The sequence below is a fragment of the Benincasa hispida genome, chromosome 10, assembly GCF_027475165.1.
Source record: "Benincasa hispida cultivar pf3 chromosome 10, pf3_genome.v1.1, whole genome shotgun sequence".
NCBI classification, from domain to species: Eukaryota; Viridiplantae; Streptophyta; class Magnoliopsida; order Cucurbitales; family Cucurbitaceae; genus Benincasa; species Benincasa hispida.
The window spans coordinates 3,187,340-3,209,906 of NC_143487.1; the positions used below are offsets into that span (position 1 = coordinate 3,187,340).

General features: G+C 35.0%; 1 protein-coding gene across 1 annotated transcript; it reads left to right on the forward strand.

Annotated features, from left to right (window-relative positions):
• The first annotated feature begins 1,310 nt into the window (after positions 1-1,310).
• LOC120089290 (peptidyl-prolyl cis-trans isomerase G) lies at positions 1,311-10,054 on the forward strand. Its single transcript, XM_039046714.2, has 3 exons — positions 1,311-1,611; positions 1,843-2,022; positions 9,642-10,054. Exons 2-3 carry the CDS (start codon positions 1,864-1,866, stop codon positions 9,807-9,809), a joined length of 327 nt encoding a protein of 108 aa, XP_038902642.1. The 5' UTR covers positions 1,311-1,611; positions 1,843-1,863; the 3' UTR covers positions 9,810-10,054.
• The last annotated feature ends 12,513 nt before the right edge of the window (positions 10,055-22,567 follow it).

The following is a 22,567-nucleotide window of genomic DNA, read 5'->3' on the forward strand; positions in this document are numbered from 1 at the left end:
CCAAGAAAAATATCGAGATAGGATGAGTTCAAATTTAAATGAGACAATGGTTAGGCCCAATTTCCCACCTCGAACTCTAACTCAATGGTCTATGCTATCATATGCTTACTTGTAGTGGCGGATCCAAATTTTTTGTTAAATGTGATTAGTGGGGTTTGAACCTAGGTCTCAAGGGAGGTAGAACGCAGATTTATCATTGGACTATCTAATAATTTTGATATATATATACATGTAAAGAGCATAAAGTCGAAGGGGTCTCGAGATCCCTAAATCCATACTAATTCCGTCGCTACTTATTTGGAGTTGCTCTTACATTATGATTAAATCGATTGTGTCTTCTTGATCCAATTCAAAAAAGGATTGAAAACGCTTATAAATGCATCATTACGGAAGTTCATTTTCTTTCTAAAAGTTTGCTACCTTGTGCTCCCTTGACTGACTTAAGTCATCACACATTAGCAAATTCTCTCTTCTACAAGTTACCTCTTGAACTACAAATTTATTTGTTTGATGGAAAGTAACATGAGCAATTTTAAAATATTTAATTATGAGTGTTCAAAAAATCTGATGACCCGAAAAAATTGATCACCCCAACCTAACCCGTGTGGTTTGGGTTGAGTTATCAACTCATTTGGGTTGAATTGAGTTCAAATAAATGAAAATTTGATGGGTTGGATTGATTCATGGGTTCACCTAATATAATCCAAACCGATCCAAACCAACTCGAATTTATTATTAACTTTAAAATATATTTTTTTATTACATATAACACAATTATTTATAAATATATTGATTTTAATTTTATTTAATTCTAATATTTCTTTAATAATTTATTATTCAACAACTCTTAAAAATAGTGCTTTGCACTTTAGAAAGAAAATTTTCACTATATAAATTGAAATTGAGCTGTTAATCTTAATTCAATATATGAAAATAATATAACAAAATTTTAAACAAATGACCTGATTAACCCGAACCAACTCAACCCAAATATTTCATGACTAGGTTGAGTTCATTTTTTAATAAGAATTATTTGAGTGTAAGAAATTTACAACTGAACAAGGTTGGATCTAAAAAGTCTTTCAATCCAATCCAACCAAAGTCATGAACACCTCTATATTTAATAACTTTCGCAAATATTGCTAAGTTTGAACTAAAATGTTGGACATTACTATTGTGAAAGTTATTGTAAATTGTAATTCTCAAAAATACAAATAATAATAATAAAAAAATTGTAATTAGTTGCTGCCTTGTGGAAGGCAGTCGTGGCGCGCGTGTTAAAACGTGCAGCTGAAGCGCGTCTGAATTTCAAAGCAGTATCTTGTAGTTTGTCGGCGACCTTCTTCCCAATGTGCAAGTTCTGAAATCGCAAAATAAGCCGTTTACCATATTCCAAAGCTCTGCCTCAGCCGATTTAGAGTTGAATTGAAACTGCTCGTAACTATCTTCCGCTTCCTTGATTATCAAGCAATCCACACTGTTCACTACAGGTGCTGAAGCGCTTTCTGATTCACTATCTTACGCCAAGTTTAGTTTCAAGAAGCTACCACGAATTCTCCCTCAATTTTGATCATGAACTTAGGGTTTTCTCAATTCTCATAGCTGTCCATAGTAAGTTCTTCTTTTCTTCATTTTCGATCCTCCTTCTGATTTCTTGACTTCGATTTATGCCAATTCGATCGATCATTTTTTGAACCTGACTCGAGGTCAAATCGTTACGGTCGGAGTTTCTCTGTGGTTTCTGATTTTCCAACTTGTTTCATGTATATACAAGGTCTTTTATGCCTTTGTTGAACTCAATGCGGCTGTGATATTTATTTATTTTATCTTAATCATGTACAGGTATAGTGACAGTCTCTTGGAATGATGTCCAGATCCATGTTACTTGTCTTTTTGTTTGTTATTCTCATTATCACTTCGCAGTTCGAGTGGAGGCAACAACTAGTACCTGAGGTTGACAACACGCTAAACTCCCAGAAGCAGCAGCAGATATCAACGAGGGAAGAAGCAGTTAAGGAGAAGGTAATAAGTCTTCTACAATTACACTATCAGCCGTATCCTTTTCTTTTAAATGGATTTGTACTTGTGCTTGTAATTTATAAGGGTCTGTCTAAATTGAAATAGTGTCGAATATCCGTATGTCATTTGTGAAATCTGAATGACTAGTTCACAGGCGCATAGGGATGTGGAGTGTGGATTAGTAGCTGTGCCTGTATCATGCTACATTCAGGGTGTAGGATACATACTAATTATGTAATCAAGTGATTTCTTTTCCCTATGTATAGTTACAGATGGCATGTAAAACCGTGTGTCTGGTCCATAGAGGTGCTAGGTAGAGCTGTAGAAGAGGAATGAATTATCAATAAATTTAACTCAACAATTTGAGGAGTTCTAGGAGAGGATAGCGAGCCAACAATGCATGATTCTGATAGGCCCCTAGTAACAAAAGTGTATGAAAGAAGAAAGAAAACCATAGAAAAGTTAGAGAATGAGATAGGAAAATGAGATAGGTGAATGAGGCAGAGAAGTGGGCCCTAGGAATATTGTTAGTTATGTGAGGAAAGGAAGAAAAATAGGGGGGGGGGGTCCACAACTGAGGGTATTTGTAAGGCCATTGAGGCCATGAGAAGGTAGCGAAGATTTTGGTGTAACAATCTCATTATGGGATTTAGAGGAGGGAAGGGGAGCTCTCGAATTCTCCCCCTTTGTTAATAAAATAAGGAAAAAGCTTCCAAGCTTATCAATTGGTATCAGAGCAGTTACCTGGATATGGTGGGAAAAATGGAAGCTCGAATGGTAGCTATGGAGGAAAAACAGATGGAGATCGAGGAAAAGATAAACCTACAATTGAAGGAGGTGAAGGAATGGATGGGGAGTATGTCCGCTTAGATGGCCCTGGTCCTATCAAGGTTGGACGTGATGAATAGTTCAGAGAAGCAACCTCCATCGTCCGAGAGGACCACATTGGAGAAAGGGAAGCAGACAACAGAAGGATCATCATCTCGAGCAGGGAATTAAGAAGGGATCCACGCACCTGGAAACAAGGAGATACCATTGTTTGATATGCGGTTGAGGAAGTTAGAAGTGTTGATTTTCAAGGGAGAGGATGATGAGAACCCCGACGGTTGGTTGCACAGAGAGGAGCGGTATTTTGTGGTGAATTGACTATCGGAGAAGGACAAATTGGATACTGTTGTACTGTGCTTGGAGGGGGAGGCGTTGGACTGGTATCAATGGGAGGATGACTGGTTGCCGGTAGGAAGTTGATCGCAGTTTAGAGAGTTGTTCTTGACAAGGTTTCGACCGGCATGTGAAGCAGATCGGTATGCAAGGGTGATGCGGCTGCAGCAGGAGACGACCGTGAGAGAGTATCGGTGGAAGTTTGAACGGTATTCCGCTGGGTTGAACGAGTTGGGTGACAAGGCCTTGGAGAGTAAGTTTGTATGTGGGCTTAAGGAAGAAATCCAAAGTGAGATGAGGAAATTAAAGCCCGAAGGCCTGAAGGCCAAGATGCAGATGGCCCAACTAATCGAAGAGGACCAATTACTCCAACGACGATTGGGCAAGTGAGTCGGGTCGGATAGTAACAATAACCCGAATACGAAAGCCGGGTCAAGTGCAAGCGGGGCGAGCAATCCGAGTAGTCGAATGATCACGATCAACCCGAACTGAGGAAGCTCAACGGGTTCGTTGACGACGATCATTTCCCAGGGGGGAAACGGGAGCAAAAGGAAACGCCTGCGCACGTTTCGGAGGCTGTCGGACGTAGAAAGGAAGGAGAAGAGAGACAAGGGGCTATGTTTTAGATGTGATGAGAAATTCAGCTTCGGCCATCGCTGCAAGAAAAGAGAGCTGCAATTTATGTTTGTACAAGAAGGGGAAGATCTAGCCGAGGAAGGAGAAGAACCCGACATAGTAGAATACAAACCGGAAGAGACATTGCGGGACGACATGAAGGAGATTGCGAACTTGTCGTTGAACTCGTTGGCAGGATTAAGTTCACTTAAAACAATTAAAGTGCGGGGAGTTATCGGAGACCGAGAGGTAGTTGTACATATCGATGGGGGGCGACTCTCAACTTTATTACTTCCGAGTTGGTCACTGAGTTACAGCTGCCGATAGCACCTTTGGAAGAGTACGATGTAGTACTGGGCTTGGGAGGTTCGGTCCAAGCTGCTGGAGTGTGTAAAGGTGTGTTCATAACTATCTCTGATTTATCTATAATACAAGATATTCTTCCCTTACCGTTGGGCAGCACGAATGTCATTTTGGGGGTGGTGTGGCTGGAAACGTTGGGGGCAGATCACATTTGGTTATAGATTATCAACAATGGAGTTCATGATTGGGGAGTGGACAGCTCAGCTACAAGGAGACCGGGGGTTGGTTAAATCGTAGATATCTCTGAAATCCATGGCAAAGGCAGTGAAAGGAGGGGGCCAAGGCGTTTTGATCGAATTGAATGCATTAGACTTGAATCGGGACAACACCATAGAAGAAGAAGACAAGACTGTTGGAGAACAATCTGATATACCTCATGAGATTCAGCAGTTGCTTCGAAAGTTTGAGGAGGTATTTCAAATACCGACAGAGCTGCCCCCAACTCGAAGCCATGACCATACCATTGAATTACTACCCGGAGCTGGGCTGATCAATGTGAGGCCATACGGTTACCCGCAATTCCAAAAAGATGAGATCGAAAAGATGGTCAAGGAAATGCTGATGGCAGGGATAATCCAGCCTAGTCAAAGTGCATTCTCCAGCCCGGTTTTGTTAGTCAAGAAGAAGGATGGAAGTTGGCGCTTCTGTGTAGATTACCGAGCCTTGAACAATGCCACGATTCCAGATAAGTACCTTATCCCTATAGTTGATGAATTGTTAGATGAATTGTATGGTGCTACAATTTTTTCAAAAATTGAGTTGAAATCAGGATACCATCAGATTCGGGTACACCCAAGCGATGTCCATAAAACAACATTTAGAATGCACGAAGGTCATTACGAGTTTCTAGTGATGCCCTTTGGTTTGAGGAATGCTCCATCCACTTTCCAGGCAATCATGAATGATATCCTCAAGCCATATCTTCGTCACTTTGCGTTGGTATTCTTTGACGACATCTTGGTGTATAGCAAGACATTAGAAGAAGATATAGGCCACTTATCGACTATCCTGGAGGAGGTGATCGAAAATCAGTTGGTAGCAAACTTGAAGAAGTGCCAATTCGGAGCCATGAGCATCGAGTATTTGGGACACATCATCTCGGCACAAGGAGTCTCAGCCGATCCAACCAAATTAGAGGCAATGAATACTTGGCCTACCCCACGGAATGTGAAGGAATTACGAGGCTTTCTTGGTCTCACGGGCTATTACCGGAAGTTCGTGGCTAACTACGGTGCTATTGCCTTGCCACTAACTCAGTTGCTAAAGAAGGGGAACTATAGTTGGAATGAGGAGGCATAAGAGGCTTTTCAACATCTCAAGTCAGCTATGATGTCTGTGCCGGTGTTGGGACTACCTAACTTCAATGAACCTTTCGTTGTGGAGACGGATGCTTCAGGAGTGGGAGTGGGGGCTGTCCTGATGCAAAACAAACGACCATTGGCGTATTTAAGCCAAGCACTACCTCCTACCCATCGCTTCAAGGCAGTGTATGAACGAGAGTTGATGGCCATGGTATTTGCAATACAGAATTGGAGGCCCTATCTATTAGGAAGACACTTTATAGTTTGCACGGATCAAAAGAGTCTCAAGTTTTTATTAGAGCAAAGAGTGATAGCAGGAGAATACCAACGATGGATCGCCAAACTCATAGGATACGATTTTAACCTAATACAAGCGTGGAACAGAGAATTCAGCTCCCCCGATTGCCTGCCTCATGTGAACTTGGTTTGCTCAGTGTAGTAAAGGGACTAAATACTGCTGTCTTTATTGAACAAGTATGCAATGATGAGGAATTGAATGGAATCCGGCAGGCTTTGTTGAATGACCAACCGGCACCAGTAGGGTATAGTCTATGAGGGGAGCTTTTATACTACAAAGGACGGATTGTATTGCCAGCTACTTCACCTACCATCCCCCTTTTACTACAAGAGTTCCATAGTAGCCCTATAGGTGGTCATCAAGGGAGTTTGAAAACATATCAAAGGCTGTCCAAAGAAGTATATTGGAAGGGTATGAAGTAGAAGTACAAAAATTCGTGGCCGAGTGTGGAGTATGTCAACAGGCCAAGTACTTAACATTATCTCCCGCTGGCCTCTTACAAGCTTTATCGATCCCGGATCGAGTATGGGTGGATATCTCTATGGATTTCATTGAAGGACTCCTTAAATTCGAAGGGTTTGACACTATCATGGTAGTTGTAGATCGTTTATCCAAGTATGCTTATTTCATCACCCTTAAACACCTATGTTAGGAATGCAGTTATGTCGAAGTACAGCTTACCATCCACAGACGGATGGACAAACAGAGGTAGTAAATAGAGGAATTGAGACCTACTTGAGGTGCTTCACCATGAGCAACCCCAAACAGTGGGCTAAATGGGTACCTTGGGCTGAATTTTGCTACAATACATCCTTCCACACAGCCACCCAAGTTACCCCCTTTGAGGTACTATATGGTTGCTCTCCCCCATCGGCGCTTGGATGCACCCACAGCACTAGTCTAGTCAATGAGGTAGACATTCAGTTGCGAGACAGAGATATCATGTTGGCAAAACTCAAGGAGTCATTGAACAAGGCCCAACAACGAATGATAAAATCAGCTAATACTAAGAGACGAGATGTGGAGTTTAGTATTGATGGTTGGGTATATCTTAAACTTAAGCCTTATAGACAGCCTCCTTGTCCAATCACAAGCATCCTAAGCTGGCACCAAGGTTCGTATGACCATTCCAGGTGACTGACTACATAGGAAAGGCGGCATATCGCATCGCCTTGCCACCCGAGACAGGTATCCACCCTGTCTTCCATGTATCGGTTCTGTGCAAGGCCACTGGTTGTAACCTACCGAGGGTACCGATCCCTCCTACAATGGCTGATGACTTGTCCTTCACAACGCAACCAGCTGAGCTGCTCGGTATACGCACATCACCTACCGAGGACCAGCAGTTAGAGGTATTCATCCGTTGGGGGAATGGGGACATGGCCGATGCAACATGGGAGCTTCCAAGCATCATCAAGGAACAATTCCTTGATTTTTACCTTGAGGACAAGGTGGCTCTTTTGGGGTGGGTAATGATAGGCCCCTAGTAACAAAAGTGTATGAAAGAAGAAAGAAAACCATAAAAAAGGTAGAGAATGAGGTAGAGAAGTGGGCCCTAGGAATATTGTTAGTTATGTGAGGAAAGGAAGAAAAATTGGGGGGGGGGGGGGGGGGGGGGGGTCCACAAGTGAGGGTAATTTGTAAGGCCATTGAGCCTTGAGAAGATAGAGAAGATTTTGGTGTAACAATCTCATTATGGGATTTAGAGGAGGGAAGGGGAGCTCTCGAATTCTCCCCCTTTGTTAATAAAATAAGGAAAAAGCTTCCAAGCTTATCAGATTCATGCTCGCATTAAGAGTTTCATTTTACTCCCTACTTGTAACGAAATGTTTTTTTTTTCCTGGTTTAAATGTAAAAAGAAAAAAACTATCCAAGTGCAGCGATATTTACTTTTCAGGATGTGACAATAAGTAAAATGCATCTGTTTCCTTTATGTGTGATGTACTAGAAATAAAATAGTAATCTAGCCGATACTCTTGGTAAGGTTTGATCAATAAACATTTTAGTTAGTTTACACATTGGCAATAAGTAATAATCAACCCTATACTCTTGGTAAGGTTTGATCAATAAACATTTTATTTTGTCTACACATTGGCAATAAGTAATAATCAACCCCTTGCTGTGGAGATAACATTGGTTTGAAGCAGCAATTGTAACCATTTCCAAATAAGCGCCTGATTTTTCTGTGGAAGTGTCTAAAAGATATGGAGAATTCACTACCTATTAGAATATTATCAACCTTTGTTTTTAATTGTCATATTTTGAATATTGGCAAGCCACTCTTTGAGCTCATGTTTGAAGACAATGTTTTTCTTACTATTGGTAATATCTCATGTCATTCATTCAACTACTTTTTGTTTCAGATGTTACCTTAATTTTATAACATTGAAAGCTTGCTTAGTCGTAGGTTAGATTGCAGTTCCTGGTTACGAAAGGATTTTTCCGCACAGTTGCTTGAAAAGTATCCAAATTCTATCAGATTGACCTGAATTAAGACAATTTAAGCTTTCCTAGGTTAGGATTATATTATGTTTTCTGCCTAAGGTTAGACTTGAAGTAAACATATTATGTTATTTTCTACCTGAGGTTAGACTTGAGGTAAAAATATTTATGAGCATATTGTCAAATGAAAGCTTAAATGATATCTACCCCTGAAAAACGAGTTAAAATTGCACTGAATTCTGAAGCCAGTTAAATCATAGAGGCATTAATTTTTAACCAGGTAGAGAATCATTATCATCTTCTTTACTCCGAGGGGTGCTGTTTGTGAGCCAATTTTTTTCTCTCTGCCTTCCAATTAGTGACAAGTTTCTTTTCGGGTCTCTTGTGTGATCCAAAAAGTGTGTTTATCTGAATCCATAGTCGTGGCCCTTAAAATTGTATGAATGTTAAAATTCCCTGTTTTTGAATGTTTAAGTTTAAGACTTCCCCTTTGACAATGCCTTTAAAGAAATTGACGGAACCATGAAATGTGTGTATTATACAATTTTATTTTCAACCTATATATCAGGTAGTAGTTTTTTCCATGAAGTATTTTTTCAGCTTTGCTTTAAATTATACATTTCTGTTTCATGGAGTTATTAAAGGGGTGATTTTGATATTATCGAAAGGTTGGAAGGAATATTTGAAACTTCAAAAGCTTGGGAGCAGCATTTGAAACTAGTTATAGTTTAGAGAGTGACAAAGTAATCTGGCCTTGAGTAAATGATAAGCATCTTTTCAGCCGGCAGGCGTTTGGATAATTAAACCCTTTCTGTTTAAGGTTGGACTTAAGTAAGTACACCATAGAAGTTAGGTTCAGCTCGATGACTTCTCCATGCAATGTTAGATAGAACAACGAGGTGCCTTTTTGGGTAAGAAACAGAACAATATAACTATAGAAAGAATAAGGACGAGCTGCATTGGTATCTGCCCCTGGAAAGACCGGTTAAAAGGCACAAAATTTAAAAACCAGTTAAATCTAAACTTGAGAGGCACAAAATTTTTCAACCAGATAAAAGAGAATCATAAATGACTACTTTTATCTGCTTCTGGATTGCACCTGGCTTTGATTTCGGATTCTGGATAAGTGATTTTGGTTACTGACAGAATGATTAGTTACAGGAACTCGAAAGCCTGTCAGTTGATATGACAAAACTTACGAAGTAATAAAATTTTGAAATATCGTACCAATCCCAAATTGTATTGCTTGAGAATTACCTACGCGCCTCCATTTTAGATGGAGGGTACAACATGACATCTTGAAGGATCATGGGGGGTGCTTGAAAATCCTGCCCTTTAGTTCTCTTTTTTGTTTGAGCTGTATTTTATACATTGTGGTATTCTACTATGTTTTCTTTTCTAGTAGAGTCATTTTACACGTATTACATTGAACTGGTGTGTAGATATTGTTGTCACAAGAAAGGAATATTCAGAGGCTCAATGAAGTTGTGCGAAGCCTCCGAGAACAGTTGCAGCAGTGCAGAGGCAGGAACATTACAAATGGGACAGCCCTGCTGAGTGGACAAGGACATATTCTCGAGCTCGAACGACTTCATGTATTAGAGGACTGATGGAAGGACGCCATGGCTAACAACCAATAGCTAGCTCGTCTGTCACACTGGTTTTGGTATGTCCTTTTCATGTGTAGATATATCATTTATGTTCATAATTGTTTGGAATGTTATTATTGGCCGTGGATAAGAATTATTCCACCAAGCATGAAATTTAATTATCCTACTAAGGTAGGTTTTCCTGTTCCTGGAAGATGAGAGGTATTTACTAATCAAATTCAATCTCAATCATGATTTATCATTAATTTCTCCAAATAATTATCGGCACTAAGTCTTGTTAAAAAACCAATCTTGTTTCTTAAAGCTTCAATTTTGTCCTTATATATCAGGTTTTCTAATCTAGTTTTTATTGTCATTAAATGTTAAAAACTAAGCGACAAAATAAATGATGTAATGTTAGAATATTAAAATTAGTGTTAATAGACTTACGTAATATCTTGTTAATTAGTGAATTAGTGGAATTTTGATGAAGGAAAAAGTCATCTAAGAGTTTCTAATCCCTCCAAATTTCTATAAATTGGTTGAATATGAATTTTATATTCGAGGACACCTTTTTTCCCTTCTAAATTTCTGTCCATTCACTGAGAATTATACATTTTAAGGAAATTGATATTTTTAGCGAGAGTAGCATATGCAAAATATGCATTATTTTGAATTTATCATGCATCTTCCCAGATTCCTGTGCTAATGGGACACAGGTGGATTACCATGTTTCTTCCTCAAATTTTTTTTTTTTTTTTTTTTTTTTTTTTTGAAAAGTATTGTAATTAAAGTATGAAGTGGGAGATCAAATCTCATATCAGAGGTTAATAGAATGAACATTATGCCATTTGAACTATACTCTTGTTGGCACCTCAAATTTATTTATGGTGTCCTTTAAAAGTGGTACTTTAATAGTAATTTATTATGAAATTTTAGTCTAATCCCCAACCAATATTTCATTAATGTCTTAAGATTTATAAAATTTTCATATATAGATTTCGGTTACATTTTTGGATGTTTATAATCTTTTGATCCATCAATCAATTTAGTGCGTGTATATATATATATATATATATTACATAATAGATTTTCATTTTCTTTGATCTCCTCTCTTATCAATCATTAATTTTCCTAAAATAATTTAGGTTCCGTTTGGTAACTATTTTGTTTTTTTATTTTTATTTTAGAAAATTAAGCTTATGAACATTATATTCACATCCAAATTTCTTTATTTGTTATTTACTTTTCATCAATAATTTAAAAAACCAAGTCAAATTTTAAGAATTAAAAAAAGTAGCTTTCAAGATGTTTTTATTTTTGGAATTTGATTGAGAATTCAACAATTGTACTTTAGAAAGATGCACATCATTGTAAGAAATGTGAATGAAATAGGTTTAATTTTAAAAAACGAAAACAAAAAATCAAATGGTTATCAAACGAGACCTTAATGTTTATTTTGTTTTCCATTTCTTTTGGTATACTTACTAAAATTAAGGAATAAGATTATCTTTATTTTATGTTTGTCGTATCTCCTCTTTTCCAACCTTATATATATAGTTCCTCAAGTTTGTGATTTCTTCATCTTCTTCATTTCGATTTCTTCATTCCAATGTCTTCATTATTGTTGAATATGTTGGTGATATATTTAAAAATGTCGAATATACCGACAATATATTAAAAAAATGTAAATATACATCACATACATTGTTTGATATATATATAAAACAACATATTCGATATATATTTCAATTTTCTAGAAATAGACTAACGTATACTTGATAAGTAGATGAGCAAGATAATTTATTTAATATATCATTTCATATACCAAACAATTCATGCAATGCATTCCTATATTTTTCAACATATATGTAAACACAAAAAATAAATCATATGTACAATTTTATATTTGCATTCTCTAATTACCTGTATATTTGACATATATTTTTTGGTGCATTCAATGTATATACCTTGTTTTCTCCTTTAAAATTTCTTATTGATTCTTGCTTTCATTACGAGGAATCGATTTTTGAATGTTTGGAAAAACTTTTCTTGTGTATGTTTGGAAAAGAAACTCGTTTTGGAAAGTTCATAACCAAGCGTGATATGAGAAAATTTCCCTTATACGTGTCTTTTGGTATTATTATTATATATATATTTTTGAAAAACATTGAACAATAAGAGGCCTAAACGAGTAAATTGGACAAGACTTTAGAATTTAGGGTAAAATAATAACCCATTAGGCTATTTTTGTTATATATATATAAAAAAAACATTCCTATTTCTTTTTCTTTTTCTTTTTTCTTTTATTTTTTATTTTTAAAAAAGAAATAGGAATGTTGAATAATTATATAATTTGCTTATTTATTTAGACTATTTTGGAAGAAAATGATTATTTTTAAATTTAGAAAAAATGAACTAACTTATTTTTAAATATAGTAAAATGTTACTATATATCATTATTCACATCTATAGATTACCTTTTTATATATTATTTATTATTATTTTTTTAAAAAAATTCATATCGATGAAACAATATCAATATTTTAAATGTATTGATTAATCATAAATAAAATGAAGAAAATTAACAAAAGTAAATATATTGATAATAAGACAATAGTTTCATTTTTGTAAAATATAGCAGAATAAGGAAACTATATAAAAAAAAATTTAAAAATTACCTAACAAATTCATAGTATCCTGATCCTGGTGACAATTTTGTTCCCTCTCAATGCTCCCAAGGGTTAGGAAAAATTGACTCTAAAGATAGATTAAATCAATAATCCGTGAATGCTTTAATCACAAAACTCAATAAACACTTCAATGTGCGAATAATTGTAATTGTATATAAAAAAAGATTGAGATTTGAGAGAATAATTCTCTTTATTTTTATAGTCTATTTGTGGTAACTTAAATAGTTATATTTATTTTAGTAGTATGAAGTTGTGTATTTTGAGAAAAGACGTATCCTTCTATTAAAGTTGTGTCACACATAAATAATCCACCATCTTATATAGATTCGTGCTATTCTAATATTTTAAAATTAATTTTATGAATATTTGTTATAATTTAAACTTTTAATTTTGATTTAGAATTGATGCGTAAAAAATTATTTTCAAAATTATTTCATATTTACCCTTAGATTCCATTAAAAAATAGAAAATATTATTATGTACTGGAAAAAAAAATAAAACTAAACTATATTGTTGGAATTGGGGCCGAACCGATGGACCAGAGCCATTTTGTTAACTTTTATCATATCGATTTTGTTACTAAAAGCGCGCACATTCTTGAAAAACAAAAACTGATTTTTAAAAACGATTTTTTTCGTTTTCAGTATTCCTTAAAATTTTAAAAACGTTTTTAAAATAATAATAATAATAAAAAAAACTGAATTGTGAATCATACTCATTTTTAAAAATTAAAAACTAAAAACCAAAAATAAAAAAATAATTGAATATCAAACGATTTCTAAAACTTGTTTGATAATCATTTGGTTTTAAAAATTATGCTTATAAACATTATTTCAACTATAAGAAGTTTATTTGTTTTGTTATTCACTTTCTACCCTAGGAAAAATTTTGAAAATTATCAAAAAAAAAATGAAAAAAGAAAATTTTAAAAAAATAAAGATTCGAATTCATATTAAGAAGTGAAAACCATGGTAAGGAAAATAGGGAGGGAAACAAGCAAAAATAAAAAATAAAAGTAAAAAAAAAAAGGTAGAAAACAAAAATAAAAACGAAAAACAGAAAAACAAAATCGTTTTCGGACAAGATCTTAAGTAGTTTTTATCTTTTATTTTTCCATTGATTATTCTCTACTTTTAAATAAAGATCAGAAAAACGAGCATGAAATCAACCAATTAGGAAATAACACCATTATTGGAAATTTGATTTTCGTCTTCCAATTTTAGGGTCTAAATTAAAAGGCATACCCATATGTTGGTTCGTACTTCGGAGACTTATAAATTAAATCCCTTCAACTATGTTTCCGTTAAAATGCTGCAATTTCTTGTTGAGACATTCATTTCAATATGCAATTTTGTCAACGTAAAATTATGGTACCCTTCTATTTTTACTGGTCTTGTGTTTTTTCCTTCTAGTTCTAGGGTATATTCATGGCTTTTTTCTATTATTATATTTGATCTTTTAACTGTTTAAATTTGTTAGTTTTATCTTTTTATGTCTTATTATTCTTTATAACAAATAATGTATACTTTCACTAAATGTTACGAGAAAACTAATATGTGAATGGAAGTGGGTATTTTTTTTGGGTGCCAATTGTTTAATTAGTAGAACATTTTTCTTAATGGGTCCAAAAGTCATTTGTATTGAGTGGAAAAGAGTGAATCACAAGACTACCACAAGCTAGTATAGATATTAGTGACAAGAGTTAAAGCAAAAGGGACATAAGTAAATAGTAAGAGAGATGCACACATAGAGTTGTTAACCTAGTTCGGTGAAATCACACTTACGTTTGGGAGGCTTTCCGCTTGAGTGAAAAGAGATCCACGAGGTTTTTCAATATACCCTTCAACTAAGATTATATAGAGTCAGTTTACTCATTTTTGAATACTAGTGAGCAAGTTGAGCTCCCCCCTAACACCGATATTACTACGATGATTCTACAGATTTAGGCTCCTTCTAAATCTAATGCCACATCAATGATTTCACCCCCTTTTCATCTACTGGTTGAAGAAATGCTCAATCGGCACTCTCTCACAGAACTATATCGAGCCTACTTGGACAACCCAAGCTTCAAAGAATAGGTATGTTTTTTTTCTTTTTCTTTTTTTAAAGAACAACAACAACCCAAATGCAAGAACCTTATGCTGGATTAGTGTCAATTAGTGCACCTCTTATAAGAAAAATGAATTATTGTCAATTAGTGCACCTCTTATAAAAAAAAAATGACTTACCCTAAAAATCACGCAGAAGGTACAAATAAAAGCAAAAGGCAAGAGAACCATTAATGACAACAACACAAATAAGGAAAAGATCACCCCAACAAACTTGCCACCAATAAGGAAAGAATCTTCACAACAAGTAAGCAACATAATATCCAACATAAGAAAAGAAAATATTATTCGCCAACCAATAATGTAATAAGCTCCTTCTTTGGCATAAAATTTTCTTTTATTGGCAAACCAACCAGACAAACTAGGAGAAAGAAACAAAACACACCATTTCATATTAATCAAATTAAATTTCGAGATATAACCAAAGCAACAACCAAACTGAAAAAGATCAATAATAAGAACAACCCAAAACAAAAAAGAAGACCACCATAACAAAAAAAAAAAAAAAAAAAAAACCAAAACGAAAGCAACCTCACATTTTCCTTTTTGCTAAGAAGAAAATCAACCAGACGGCGGGGGCTGACAAGATGAGGTATCATCAAACCATGGAAACACCACACTTAGGAGATGGACTAACACATCAATTTAAGCATAATGGCCAGTCAGATCACGAATAACAACACTCAAGGTATGACACTCAGAGACCAAAATGTGAAAGATGCGAATCCTAAGCTTAGAAGGAATCAATAAACCACCTTCTGGAACCTGAAAAATCCTCAAGGAGAGGAATGTTAGAACTTTTGAGAGGATGGATGTTATGCACAATGTCAAGGACGTGAGAACCCCAAAAAATCTTGTAACTGAGAACTTAGGAGTAGGGCTAGAAACATCATTCAGACCAAGGATGGTAGGGCATTGAGATAGCAAAATATCAAAAATTAAGTGCAGGAAATAGATAGGTAGCTTGATCACAAAAGAGTTAATATGTCGAAGAAGTTGATTAAACACAAACACCCCAAATCAAACGTAGACAACTTTCCAATCTGATACAAATGACTGGCCAGAGAAGGAGAAAGACTGGATCCATGAGTCGAAGGACACTAGTTAGCAATCCCAATTCGAAACAAAATAGCATACTTCACATTGAGGGTGGAGGCAAACAATTGACCAGAAGAAGGCCACTCAGATCGACTACCACCTGTAAGCTTAACAACAAGATTCTCAATGGAGGGATGAGGCTTAACAAGAGAAGGGGGAGCAACACGCCCTAAATAAGCATTAATGACAGTAGGAGAAATGGTGAAACAAGTGCCTCTGATATTGACCTTCTGATAATAAAGAGAGTTGGGATCATTGAACTTGGAAGGGAGATTGACGATGAACTCCCTCAACAACTGAGGATAAAAGGGACCGAGGTCTACAATAGTTTTGAGAAGCTCAGCACATTGAAGGAGGTCCATAATTTCCAAACAGGACTTAGTCTGGTCAGACAAGACCTTCTCATTAGCAATATACCTCTACACCACATACTTCCATCTCAGAACATTTTCTTCGCTATGAAAGGATATTCGACCAGATTCTGGACACAGTCTTCTTAGAAATGGAGAGCTCCTTGCCTTGGATCCTTTCTTTTTCTAGAATATGACATAAAAAAGTGGTGTCGTATCAATAGGTACAAAAGGGACATTAGGTGGAATTTTACGATGACCAAATCTTGTGCGAGGCTTGTCTCTGACAACAACAATATCATCTTCACTGCTAGAAATAGAAATTTGCAAGAAGGATCAGAATCAAAGTTTGGGTGTTTCTCCTTAGAGGTAGTTCTTTTTGAGTGGGTATGGGTAGTAGGGCCACAATTAACAAGGACATCCATAGAGGCCATCTTCTTCAGCTTGCCCAACTGGGCAAGAGGAACATTATTACCAGTGGAAACTGACTTAGAGGAACTCGAGCCAGAGACAGATTGCTTGCCATTAGTATCAGTTAAAGGGATTAAAATTCCCTGCAGCAGAAGAGATTGTGTCCCAATTTTAATTTTACAGAACAATAATTAAAGGATGGAAACATAGGATAAACAAAACTAATTAAATATACTTTCTACTGTACAAGAAGAAGAAGAAGGGTTAGGATATCACATGCCTGTTGAAGATCTATTCTTCATGTTCCTCTCCATAATGCACTGTATTCTCCCGATCTCATGAACTCGGTGTCCACAAACACAGGAATGGACACTACCAATGGATCTTCCTCGTTATTCTCAAGGACGAGAATCGTGCAGAGTTATGGGCTTGCACTCAACTTTGGTAAGGGAGGAGAAGAGAGCTTGAGAGATCTTTCTGAGAAAACCATTTTCTGCAGAGTCCTATTTTTCACATAGAGAACGAGAAGAAAAGAGGAGATCAATAGAGTACATTTTACATCCCCCCTCTCTGTTTTTTTTTTCTTTTAGTTTATTGGGAGTTTGAGAAAATCATGGGTGAGGGAGTTACAACTCCCTCCTCTTTAATTTCATTAAATTCAAATTAAAAAAATTTGAATTTTAATAATAAGATATATATATATTAACTTACTTAATATATACAGATATTAAACTATATGTTATATCACATATAATATAACCTATGGTTTTTATATAAATTACATTCATATAATTTAATATTTGAATCACATTCAGATAACAACCCCTCTTATCAAACTATATAAATTTAGTATGAATCATATTCATATTAAGTTTAATATATAGTTTCTATATGAATCATATTCACATAATTAATATTTGAATCATGTTCAAATATTTATTTATCTCATAAATTTAATATGAATCATATTCACATTAAATTTTAACATATAGTTTTTGTATGAATCATATTCATATAATTAATATTTGAATCATATTCAAACATGTTCTCTCATAAAACTATATAAATTTTATATGAATCATTCACACTAAATTTAACATATAGTTTTTATATGAATCATATTCATATAATTAATAATTGAACCATATTCAAATATTTATTTCTCTCATAAAAAATTTATCAACATACATTATATATATAATGTATCAATATACATTATTTAACTGTATCTTATATAATTAATTTTCTTTAATTAGTTTGAACAATTCAAATCACACCAAAACTAATTTTATTCCCATCAGTCTTCATTGAGCTAACGAGGGGACCTTATGGATCTATAGATTGAAGCTCCAATGATACGAGATTAATTGATTAAACTATTTTAATCAAACTAATCAACATTCATTAACTACCGGTCACTCCACTAAAGACCGACAATCGAACTCTTCGCACTATAGATATATTGATGTGTCCATTGGATATAACCAATCAACAATGCGTTGACCCTTCACAAATTGCTCGTAAGTACAGTTGGGTCAAATTATCATTTTACCCCTATAGTTACATCTAACTATTTAAGTACCATTGATCACTTTAATGAACAATTAGTCATGTCCAACTATGGCCGAACCCCTAATTGTTCAAGCCCTGGAATCAGCCCCTAAGGGAGCAATTTATCTTTTTACCCTAACTATAGGGAAGAAGTGAATTCTTTCTTGTGTAGCTATGTTTCTAGTTTCTTAATCATACGAGTCCCCAAAATGATAGGCTTATTGAGTTGGCGAATCTGGCCAATCTCACCCATATAAATCAAAGAATCATCCTCATAGGTAGGAGTTCACAACTCACTCAGGATTAAGGTCAAGTTACCTATGGTCATCTTGGTGAAATGTAAGTCTCTTCTAACAACGACGTTATAAAGAGAAACTTAATATTTCGTGGTTCGATCTTCATACAAACTCTTTTGTATAAGATATCCCTGCTCACATATCTCCATGAATGATTAGGATCAAATCATTTGTAGTACATTACAACAATTGTAACAACTATAAAGCGGGTCGTATTAGTAGTGTTACCAGGATAAGGACTTATCTATATACTACAGATTATTTAGGTTATCACTTAAATATGATCCACTTGTATGTCTCCACATACATGTTTAAGTCACATAAGATAACCTTGGATCTCAGGTTAATGGATTATTGCACAAGTAATATAAAATTAATCAACCATTGCTTCAACTAACATAAAATTATGAAGCTTTAGGCATACACCCCAACATCAGTAGAAGGGGAGGAAGCCAGAGTCTGATCACTAGAGCAAGGAGCAGAAGCAACCAGAGAAGACTTCACAGGACATTGGTCGAAACGAACAATAGAATCCACCATGTTAAAGAGAGTGTTAGTAACATCAGGGGTAACATAAAAAGCCTTCTCAGCAGCAGACGAAAAGATCACAAGAGTAGAACCAAAAACAACATTATCATTAACATCAGGACCAACAACAGGATCAACATCAAGACCAGCATTAGTATTAACATTGACTAAAGCGACAACATTAACTTTATCAGGGCCACATCAGTATCAACAACAATGTTAGATGCATCGAGACCAGCAATAGAATCACCAACAGTCTCAGACCCGACGAGACACAAAATAGGAATAGATTTAATATCAGAAGAGAAAGTGATAGAGGGAACCGTTATACCTTCTTCAGCACCAAAAGTACTTACTAGATTCTAATCATCAACAAAACTCATGGGAGGCTTAGTCGCGTCATCATCAACATTCTTTACAGTAGAGCCATCCCAAGAACCATCGGCTGATTGGAATCACCAACATGAAAGGTGGATTGGACAACGAGCACATTTTTAACAATCTCCATCAATCTCTTGGATGGGATATCAGAGAGAGATGAGTCCAAGTGAGATCGCTTGGAGGAGGATTTTTCAACGAAAGCTTCAGGAATGTTTGCCCTAGCCAACGAGACATCCAAACTGACATACCATTTTCGATCAGTTTTTTGCTTTAGTTTGGCCGTTCATTTGTCGGAAGTATGAGTACCACTCCGAATGTTCACTATTAGGAATTGCAAAACTTGAGGAAGAAATATAGGAAGAAAGTTGAACTCAACGTGATCAGAGAAATAAACTAAAAACCAACACTACAACCGTTTGAGATTTGAACCGCTACTGGAAAGAAGAAGAAAAATTGAATTTAAAGAGTAAACTGCATTAATTGAAATATAGTAAGAATTAATTATGGGCTAATAAATTTGAATTGTGGCTCAAATCTCTCCACTTACAAAAATAGTAATTAATTGCTATAAATTAATTCAAAAAACCCTAGAGCTGTACCAAGGGATTCAAATTGAGAGGCATCCAATGTTTTGGTGAAGATGTCCGCATTCTGTTTATCAGAATTAACATGTTCAAGAGACATAACCTTAGACTCAACAAGTTCTTGTTGGGGTTGGTGCTCTGAATCTCGTAGGGTTTGCAGTTTGTAATTGTATTGCACAAACATGTTATTTATTTAATAAAATATGAGATGTCTTATTTGACATCTAGTAGCATTAAACCCATAAACCAATAAACTAACATCCAAGGTTATCATATGTAGCTTAAACATGTATGTAGAGACATACAAGTGGATCATGTTTAAGTGATAACCTAAATGGTCTATAGTAAATGGATAAGGTTAGATACCTTATCTTGTTGACACTACGAATACGACCCATTTTATAGATGTTACAATTGTTGTAAATTGCTACAAATAATCTGATCATAATCATTCATGTGGAGACATATGAGCAGGGGTATTCTATACAAAGGAGTTTGTATAAGACCGGACCACGAAATGACTAGTCTCATTATATAACGTTATTCATAATTGAGACTTACATTTTACCAGAATAACCATAGGTGACATGACCTGAATTATGAGTGAGTTTTAAACTCCTACCTATGAGGGCGGTCATTTGATTTGTATGGATGAGAGTGACCAGATCGCCGACTCGATAGGCCTACCATTTTGGGTTTCGTTTGATTGGGGAGCTGGGAACATAGCTACACAAGACGAAATTCACTCCTTCCCAAATGTCGGGCTAAGTAGATAAATTTCTCCCTTAAGTAGGGGTGGCCATTCAAACCAGAAAAACCTAACCGTTTCTAAAAACTGAATTGAAAACTCAGTGAAACTGAAAAATGCGGTTCGATCCGATTTGAAGAAATTTTGAAATCGAATTAATTCGGTTCGGTTTGGTTTCACTTTCAAAAATCGATTTTGAAATCGAACCAAACCGTTTTTAACTAATATATATTTATTTATTTATTTATATATTTAAAAAAAGAGTAAAATTGAATTTAAAATTGAATCGCTTTAATTTAAATAACAAAATCGAATTTAAAACCGAACCGTTTTTAATTAAAAAAGAATATAACATGGTTTTTAAAAAAAAAATACCAAAATCGAATTTGAAACCGAACCGAACCACATATACAATTCGATTCGAACCAATAAATCGATTCAGTTTAGTTTGACCACCAAACGGAACGGAACCGAATCGTTTCCACCCCTACCCTTAAGGGTTGATTTCGGGGCTTGAATAATGTGGCGCCACAGCCTCTTTTGACCCGAGAGGGGTTTGGTCATAGTTGAACTATGGCTTATTGATCATTAAAGGGATCGGTGGTACCTAAGGAGTTAGATATAATTAGAGGGGTAAAATGGTAATTTGGCCTAGATGTACTTACGAGTAATTGGTAGAGGGTCATCGCATTGTTGATTAGTTATATCCAATAGACACAGAAATATATCTGCAGTACGAAGAGTGTGGCTGCCGGTCTTTAGGGGAGTGTTCGACAGTTAATGGATGCTGAATAATTAATTAAACTGGAGTTTAATTAATTATTCATGCACCATTGGAGCTTTAAGCTAATGGTTCATGAGGCCCCCTTTGTTGCTCAACAGGGATTAAATAAGAATCAATTTTGGATTAATTTGAATTGTTCAAATTAATTGAGGGAATTAATTATATGTGATATAATTAATTTAATTTAATTTAATTATATATGATATAATTATTATAATGTATTTGATACATTATAATATAAAGTTTATTTGAGAGGAAATAAATTTTTGAATATGATTCAAATATTAATTATGTGAATTAGATTCATATAATTAAATTTAGAATAAATGAGATTTATATTAAGTACTGTACATTAATGAGAGAATGAAAACTATAGGTTATACTGTATTTGATACAACATTAAGCTATAGGTTATATGTTATATTTGATATAACATAAAGTATAATATATATTATATGATAAAGTGGTTATCATATAAATATATATTAAATGATTTCTTAAAATAATTTTTATTTTAATTAATTTATTTTTTGAAAAATAATTTTGGGAGGAGAGTCCCTCCCTCTTTTTCTCTCTACTACGTGCGTGTCTGTGGAGAATGTACAGAAGAGTGGTTACCTTCTTCTTCTCTCTTGAGTTTTATAGAGAAGAACACAAAAGCTCTTTGATCTCTGTAAAAACAATTCTCTCCTCTGCTTCCCTGTTAATTTTTCATCTTTATTAATTTCCCTCTTTCCCAAAATACCAAGAGCCCACACAACTCCGTGAATTCTCATCCCAAAGAATACAAGAGGTTTTGATTGGTGGTGGCCAATTAGGTTTTGAGTATGTTGTTGTTCATTGCAATTTTGGAGAAGAGGATACACGAAGAAGATCAGATCTTCAAAGGTTAGAGTTTCTAATCTCGTTTTCTCAATTTCTATTAGCATGCTATAATTATAAATTAAATGCATAATATTTTTGTTTGATTCTGTAAAATTCAATGTTATATGAAAATTGGGATTTGAGACCAAACCCCACTTCCGCACTGAACCGTCACCGATTCCTTCAATTGGGTGTAAGAGAGGGCTTTTGGCCCAAATTTTTCCAATTTTTCAGAATTAATTTTACGTATTCATAGTGGGTTTTAGCATTTTGTATGTTAATGAATATATAGACCAACTCACTACAATTTTGGATGTTTACGGGATTGGATCTAGTCTTTACAACCTTTATTTTTTACAATTTTGATTTGTAAGGGCCTGTGT